The following is an 8,041-nucleotide window of genomic DNA, read 5'->3' as shown; positions in this document are numbered from 1 at the left end:
ATTTAATTTGACTGCTGTTCTGTGGTTTGTCCGCCATGGGGATCCTGCGTAACTCACGAATTCAACTCAGAAACATACGCACAGAAACGATAGCAAGCTTTGTTAGTGTCGTTATATTTATTATACAGGTGTATGCACATTATTTCCACTCACGATTGATCTATTGTTTTTAATCCAAACAAAAAATTTAAATTTTGCATTTTGCACCAAAAAAACCCCCAAAACGACAAACACTTTACAAATAGCAGCCCCTACTCACAGGCGGTATAGCGCACAGAAAGACTGGATCCTGTTTTTTACGTTAAACTTCATAAACATTTATTGGACTTAATTTGGAGAGGGTGGTGTTAAAAAAAAAATGACATCATAGGTTAAGATTAGTTATATTATTCATAGTTTGGTAATGTTTTATTCATTACACAGAAAGAGAATGTTTGATATTTAATCGAGTTTAAAGAAATGGAAAGAAAAGGGTCGTATTCGAAAGAAAGAAAATGTGGGTTCGGTTTGTTTGTTTGTAGCCTCTCTCTCTCTCTCTCTCTCTCTCTCTCTCTCTCTCTCTCTCTCTCTCTCTCTCTCTCTGTATATGTATGTATGTATGTATGTAATCTCGTTCTCCCTGTACCACACGATGCATGGCTCCCGGCATCACTGAACTCCATTCGGCACAGCTGACAAAGAACAACGGGCCAGACAGATCTACCCTCTGGGAGTTTATGCAGGAAGGCGAGGCCTCACAAACAATAAGACTAGTTGTGTTTCTTACAACGTGTTCCTGTAACTTGCTGCTGAAGTTAATTCTATCCTGAGTAAATACAACATACAAATAACAAACGTGTCTCCATCCAAGGGTTACATGTAGATGGAACCTGCAATAGTACCAACTACACCCAAAGCAATGACTGTCCGGTAAACTCGACAATGCCGTGTCTTCGTTTAAATGCAAACACAGAGAGGAACAGATTCAGACTCTTGAGATTTTTTTTTAAACTAAGGGACCATTAGATCTCACAAATCCCTACTTGTCTTGTTTGAAACACAGCGTCGAATAATGTAGATTGTACAAAGAACAGTCCAGATAAACAGATACGATACCCAGTTTTGGAACTATCGTTTGCAGTTTTAAAGCCAATTAATTTCGGGGTCATTCCACGCTAACGTGGGGTACTCTGTACACTAGGAATATATGTACACATACATTATTCCCTCCAGAGACATACCAAACATACCAAACATAGTATTTATGAACACATATTACACTTTTTAACAAATAATATTGTAAGTGATGTCAAATTTCAGCTTTAAATGGGACATTCTGGAAAGGTGGATTTTAAGTTAAGTGCAAACATTTTTTTTATATAGGTAAAAATGCATTCCTTTTTGTTTGACATTCTTGTAAACATTATAATTCAAAAAACAAATGGCAGAGTTTAACCTCCTCTCCAATTCGAGTAAAATCCCCATCCTTCTAGGAGAGGAGGAGCGAACTGCAAATCTAGCAGCACAGTATGTGTCTGCCTGCCACAACCTGAGGGACAGTGTGTGACACCCTGCATACATGACCAGGGGTTACTGTTGATGAGGAGGGAGGGAGGGAGGGAGGGAGGGAGTTATATCGTTCAAAGGGAAGAGAACAATGTTTTTTTGTGTTTGTTAGGTTCTGTAATTGTATTTCCGTTTTATTATTTCTGTTTTGTATTATAAAAGCTTTGGCAATACCTGAGCATTTTTGAATTTGAATTTGAATATATATATATATATATATATATATATATATATGTATCTATAAAATTGCCCTTCATCCCTCCGTGGCAAGTGAACCAATCAAATGGCAAGCTTTCCACAAAGGGGCGTGGTCTTTTATGAATAAATACCCCGCCCATCTGGAAACACGTGGGCGTGTCCGTCAAAAAAAAAAAAAAAAAAAAAAAAAATCTTTCCATTGCTGGGGGGGGGGCATAAGCGGAAATCGCCTTCCAACCTAACTTCCTTAGTGACAACGCAGCAGTGGAACAATAGCGTCACTGGTCCCGCCTTCACCGAGCAGCCAGGAAGAACCACATTCATACCAGCTGCCCCGGATCTCTCCGGCTGTTTCGGTTTATGCTTTACCGACTGCTGAGCTGTGTAACCCGGAAAGCGACGGCCTCAGCTTTTTACCGACTGCCTGCTCTGATAATGAAGCCGCAGGTTTATTTCGTTCTCGGGGGCCCCGGAGCCGGGAAAGGCACCCAGTGCGCCAAGATCGTGGAGGTGAGTCGTACAGCTTCGTTTCTATCGCAGCGATGTGTGTGTTTTAGGATGGATACACCGCTCAAAACTGGTAGACATTGAGTTTTACGTTCAATGAAAACGGAGTTTTCCGGTTGTCTCACTCAGGATGAATGAAGGGTACTACAACCCGACCTACAGCGGCGTGGAAAGGAACTGTTCCGGTGAACCGACATTATCAGCGGGCTCCCCCATTGCCTGCACTTCAGTTTAGCAGAACTGTCGGCTAGCATTTGTTTTAACAATGTTATCCAAACAGAAATACGCCTGGAGTCAAAACAATAAAGCACCTCTCTGAAAATTCTGTAATTCTCGTTTACTTCTTTAGCAAAAGAACGGCAGTGATTATTGTTTCGACACCCCGGTCTGTCTTACTGATTTTACAGCGCCTCGATGTATCTATACACTGGAGCAATATTAAATACCGTTGATTTTAATATGTCATTAAAACGGTCTCTAAGTGTTGAAGTATTGCGAAGTATGTTAACACAGATTACTTGTATTAATGACAGAATACTAATATTATCAAGCCTCTATTCAGCAGATTATTACTTTTTTTTTAAATACTTTTAAAACTGATACGACTGGTGCAAAACTGTAATTGTTTTGGCTAGGTGGACATGTATTTACCACAACTGTATACTGACGCCATTAGAGCCACAAAAGAAGAGTCAACATCGGATTCCATTCCATTAAGACACGGGTATTTCCTGTCTATGCAGCCAAACTGGAAAACACTGTGTGGAACATCCGCACAATGCTTGTTTCATCTTCAAAGATTCAGAGCCCGAGCATATTTGTGAACGTGCTATCAGATCTGTGCAGTGAGTTTGGCATGTGGGCATCAAGGTGCTTTGTTTACGGCATGTTGTGTCGCCCCCGGTCACCCTGCCCTTGAGTTATGTCTCTGTCTGTTGTGCCTCTTTTTGGTAGATCATCACAGGAATGGAAGTAACCATGCCGTTCCTGGTTTTATTGAGAGTTTAGTGGCACACCTGAGCTTGTTCCCTGTACACCATGGCTGGCTGATGAGGCTCCTTGTAAAAGCTGGAGTGGGGAGTCTCGTTTCTGTCTCATTTCCACCTCTGCATCTCTCACTTTGTTGCAGTGTTCTTTAAGGGTTTGAATTAGGGAACGGCTAGGGAAGGATTATTGACTAGCCGCGGTTGCTGCTAACCGCTTGGCTGTATGAACCTCCTGTTGACTTAATAAGATGGTGTGTTGAACAGCAACATGCATCCTGTTGTGTTGCTACCCGAGTTCCTTGGCTTTCACAGAGTGCCAGCAGTGTCCCTGATTTTGTGACATGAGGGTGTGTGTGTTTTACAGGCGTGCCTTCTGGTTTGTTTGATCAGCCAGACTTTTTGATCAGAACCTTTGAAGCCATGCAGGCTTGGTATGTTTAGATGAACCACATTGCTGTGCGGGCTGTGGGTGTGACTTTGCATGTTAAGAGTGTCTGTCCAGAACAAGCCTTGTGCAGTGTAATTAGAAACAGGCACACATCTTAACAAGCATGTGGTGAGCGGCGCGGGCCAGACCGATTTCTTTTTGTTTTTCTATCCTTTTTATTTAAATGTCATTTTTATTGATTTATTTATTTGAAACAGGAAGAGCAAAATAACCCCCAAACTTAACTACAGTTTCTCTTAACTATTAAAAAAAAACAAAAAAAAAACAGTTTCTCTTTTCTTGAATGTCTGCAGGTATTTACTGAGTCCATTGTTTCAACACTATTGTGAGCCAAAAGACAGTGGCTTATAATCAACACAACCTTTATTCCAGATTAAGAAACTAGTGGTGATCTGATTGTCAGACAAGCAGGTCGAAGTCTGAGGTACATCTCAGATAAGATCCTCCTCGCTCTAATAAAACATTTGGGTCCGTAGTCTCATAATCATCTCGTATGTGGAATGACTGATGAGAGATTTCTGAATTGTTACATTTTGCATCCTTTACCCAGAAATACGGCTACACCCACCTGTCAGCTGGAGACCTGCTGAGAGCGGAGCGAGGGAGGCCAGGCTCGGAGTTCGGAGAGCTCATTGAGAACTACATTCGGGACGGGAAGATCGTGCCAGTGGAGATCACCATCAGTCTGCTGCAGAGGGTGAGAGAAGGAGCCTTCAGAGAGGAGCAGACACTGCCAGGAGTCTGTCTGCACTGCTCTCTCTCTTCAAGAGGAGATACAATTCTGTCAACAGACACACATATTGCTCCTTGGATAAGAAAACAGAATTCCCAGAGTTTGTGGTCTTAGAAATTGTTTCGCTTGCAGGTGTTGCTGATGGTGAACTTGTCGTAAGCTTTCTGACTGGATGGTAGCTTTTAACTTTGAGTCACTTACAATTACGTCTCACCTGAAAGACAGAGCACAAGGAGGTTAAGTGACTTGCTCAAGGTCACACAATGAGTCAGTGGCTGAGGTGGGATTTGAACCGGGGACCTCCTGGTTACAAGCCCTTTTCTTTAATCACTGGACCACACAGCCTCCTAATTATGCAAAATAAGGCCAGTGATGTCAGAATAGAGGTTGAAAAGGAAGAGGTTCATATTGTGAAAGGGAGAAAAAACAAAACAAAACCATGCAAATAGGTTTGACATGTTTTTATCTTGCTCTGAACTCTTCACCTGCCAGAAGAGACTCTGTCTATAATAGCACCTTTGTAATTGTATCTTTCCAGTATTCGTAGAGGGGCTGTGTGTGTGTTTCGGTGGCCAGCTCTGTGTTAATGTGCCTGTTATCGGTCTGACTGTGTAAGCTCTTGGCAGTACAAACCCCAGCCTGATCACTGTCTCTGTCTCAGGCCATGGAGGAGACGATGAAGTCGAATGAGGAGAACAACAAGTTCCTGATTGACGGCTTCCCCAGAAACGAGGACAACCTGCAGGGCTGGAACAGGACCATGGACGGCAAGGCGGACGTGAAATCCGTGCTCTTCTTCGACTGCTGCAATGAGGTATTCCTCTTCGCTTGAGTGGGCTCACATTGGAAGAGCTGCAGTAATACAGGGCCAGAGGCTCTGCCAAAAACAACGTTCCTCCAGACTTCACCAAAACTGCAGCTTAAACCAGTGAAGTGATTTCTATGTATAAATAAATACACGTGCATTTAAATGCATCCTGTGTTCAGCATAGTGCTTAATTACGATGTTTCGCTGATTCATTGATTTAAAGATCTCTATACCTAGCAGCTGTTTCAGATATAGTCTGATGTACACTGTGCTGTGCAGTGTGGGGGGGTGCTAATTGAAGACTGCAATTCTTTTGTTTTTCATTAGGTGTGCATCGACAGGTGTTTGGAGAGGGGGAAGAGCAGTGGCCGCAGTGATGACAACAGAGAAAGTCTATTAAAAAGGTAACTGCGGGGAAATCGGCTTGAAAGTGCATTTCTACAGCCTATGATCCCTCAGACTTCACACTCTGTGGGTTGCAGACCAGGGGGAGATTACAGTCGCACTGTTAAGATAAGGAGTTGACTATAATAACTGCTACAAAGACTTCTAGCTACATGTGGCTGGAGCGTTGTCAGAGTCTGGTTTCAAGTTTGTTTTTGTGTCTGATGTGTGTCTCAGGATTCAGACGTATGTGCAGTCCACCAAACCCATTATAGAGCTGTATGAAAAGCAGGGCAAGGTCCACACCATAGACGCCTCCAAAACTGTGGATGACGTAAGTGTGACCTAACCAGGACCATGTAAAACCTCTCCATTATAAAACATCTCTCTCTCTCTCTCTCTCTCTCCTCTCTCTCCTCTCTCTCCTCTCTCTCTCTCTCTTCCTCTCTACTCTCTCCTCCCTCTCCCTCTCCCTCTCTCTCTCTCTCTCTCTCTCTCCCTCTCTCTCTCTCTCTCTCGTTCTGTCCTTAATTCTAACCCCTTGATTGTGTTTCTCCCCCCCAGGTATTTGCTCATGTACAGAAAATCTTTGACAAGGAAGGATAAAGCCTGAATGAGAGAACCAGCCTTTGAAAACTATAAACCGTGCGCTCTGCAGATAGCTGTTGGAACATTCTCTTTTTCTTTCTCTGTTTTTATATATAAATATAAATATTTTATTTTTACTTGGTGGGATAAATGCTGTTTTTTAATGTTTTGTGGAGGTAACTGAGATCTGTACAAAACTCGATTTAAAATAATTAAATTTAAAATAAATAAATAAATAAATACAAAATAATTAAGCTCTGGGGCTGACTAAGAAATGTGCACGCGGTGAGGAAAGCCTTTCTACTGTCTGGGCTCACACAGGGGCAGGCTGGTCTGGAAACACATTGTATACTGCAGACCGCTCCAGGTTTAATTGCACTGCCTGTTGTTGGGGTTAAGGACTCCCTTAGCAGTGGCCTGACCCAAGGACCAAATCAGCTGCCTTCCACAGTCACTGCTCTTGTGTCATATAGGTACTTAGCCTTTTTTTAATGAAAGTGATCAAATCGTTGGTGTGCAGCTGCTGACGGGTCTGGGGTTTGCACAGATTTCCATTTCATCTGGCTTCTAATTGTAATAGTCACAGTCTGACAAAAGTAGGTTACTGCTGTGCACAGATCTGGCAGATGTTTACATAAGGAGTTTGTCATGATTAGGGCTCTCTATTACCTTGTGGTGGACAGGGTGTGCATTGCCTTTAAGCCAGATTCCAGGTTATAGTGCATGCACTACAAGCTTACACTTTCATTATCATTAATATTATTATTACTGTATTTGTATACATGTGTAAATCAGGATTCCACTTTGGAGTTGCATCTTATTTGGTTTCTGTACCAGCTTTATGCAGATCTCAGAGACGGAGGGCAGGAATGAATTGGGAGTCCTATGGCATCCTCGGACATGGTGTGTATTTTATTTGTTGGAGTGTTTTTCTTGACGTATCCTCTCGTTTGTGAGAGAGTCCTGCCCAGGCAGCAAGATGCATCCTTACCGGACCTCTGCCCTGGCTGCATGTCCTTTAGAATCAAGAAAAATGAATATAGAACAGATGAGATGGTGTGTATTGAGGGAAATTCATTTTAGGAATTCTGAAATTGTTATGTAAATTGCTTGGGAACTCCCATAGGAATGGTATTGGGTTAGGAATACAATGGATGCACTGTAGTGCTATGGTAAACCAGAGTCTGAATGCAGAAACTCCAGATGGCTGGAAAGGCATTTCAATTTGGTGCACCAGTCCCCTTATGATGGGATACATAGGAATCTCCTGGGTTAGAAAGGTATAGGAGTGGGTGAGCAGAGATTTATTTTGTATTTATCTCCTCTGCCTGCTGGAGAGCTTTGTTACAAAGTTGCTTGGATCTGTTGGATCTCGGTTCAACAACCCAGCTTTGGCAAACGGTGACGTAAGGGTTGTGGAAGAGGAAGTCAAGTTTTTTACAAACCGTGATGCACTGCAGTCTAGTGCCTCATATGAGTGAATCTTCAAGCCTTTGATAACTGGACCATTGTAGTTCACCTCCCCTTCCATAGATCCTCTTTACATTTTGATTGTTTCTAAATGAAGTTCCTGCTCACCCTAATGCCCAGTCCTCTCCCCACATCTGCAGCTCTTAGAGTCTCTGAAGCGGGACACGGCTTGCATCCCAAACCTGCCACAGTGTGTTCTGTACTCGTGTTTGCTTGTATTTCTGCTGCTTTGGTACGATACTGTTTGCTATTAAAGACAATTATATGCATTTTTCATGTAATCATGGGGGGGGAAAGGACCAGTTTGGTTTTAACTTAGTGTGTTTTATCTAAGTAAGTCTCATTTTAAAACAAATAAAGCCCTCTTAACTCTT

At 42.5% G+C, this 8,041-nt stretch overlaps 1 protein-coding gene across 1 annotated transcript; it reads left to right on the top strand.

Annotated features, from left to right (window-relative positions):
- Window positions 1-1,961: 1,961 nt before the first annotated feature.
- LOC131696536 (UMP-CMP kinase-like) lies at window positions 1,962-8,041 on the top strand. The gene is made up of 6 exons (XM_059031456.1): window positions 1,962-2,253; window positions 4,235-4,381; window positions 5,079-5,231; window positions 5,553-5,629; window positions 5,847-5,943; window positions 6,174-8,041. The coding sequence occupies exons 1-6, from the start codon at window positions 2,104-2,106 to the stop codon at window positions 6,213-6,215; spliced, it is 666 nt and encodes a 221-aa protein (XP_058887439.1). The 5' UTR covers window positions 1,962-2,103; the 3' UTR covers window positions 6,216-8,041.

Source organism: Acipenser ruthenus, chromosome 10 (assembly GCF_902713425.1).
Source record: "Acipenser ruthenus chromosome 10, fAciRut3.2 maternal haplotype, whole genome shotgun sequence".
Lineage (NCBI taxonomy): Eukaryota > Metazoa > Chordata > Actinopteri > Acipenseriformes > Acipenseridae > Acipenser > Acipenser ruthenus.
The sequence above is the reverse complement of the archived record's forward strand: the minus strand, read 5'-3'. Positions and strand labels throughout refer to the sequence as shown.

What these genes read in the sequence shown, in the direction of transcription:
- LOC131696536 (XM_059031456.1), top strand. Translation starts at nt 2,104, where the DNA reads ATGCTTTACCGACTGCTGAGCTGTGTAACCCGGAAAGCGACGGCCTCA. An exon ending in TCTTCGACTGCTGCAATGAG is followed by an intron (nt 5,232 to 5,552) that starts GTATTCCTCTTC and finishes GTTTTTCATTAG; the next exon opens with GTGTGCATCGACAGGTGTTT. An exon ending in AGAGAAAGTCTATTAAAAAG is followed by an intron (nt 5,630 to 5,846) that starts GTAACTGCGGGG and finishes TGTGTGTCTCAG; the next exon opens with GATTCAGACGTATGTGCAGT.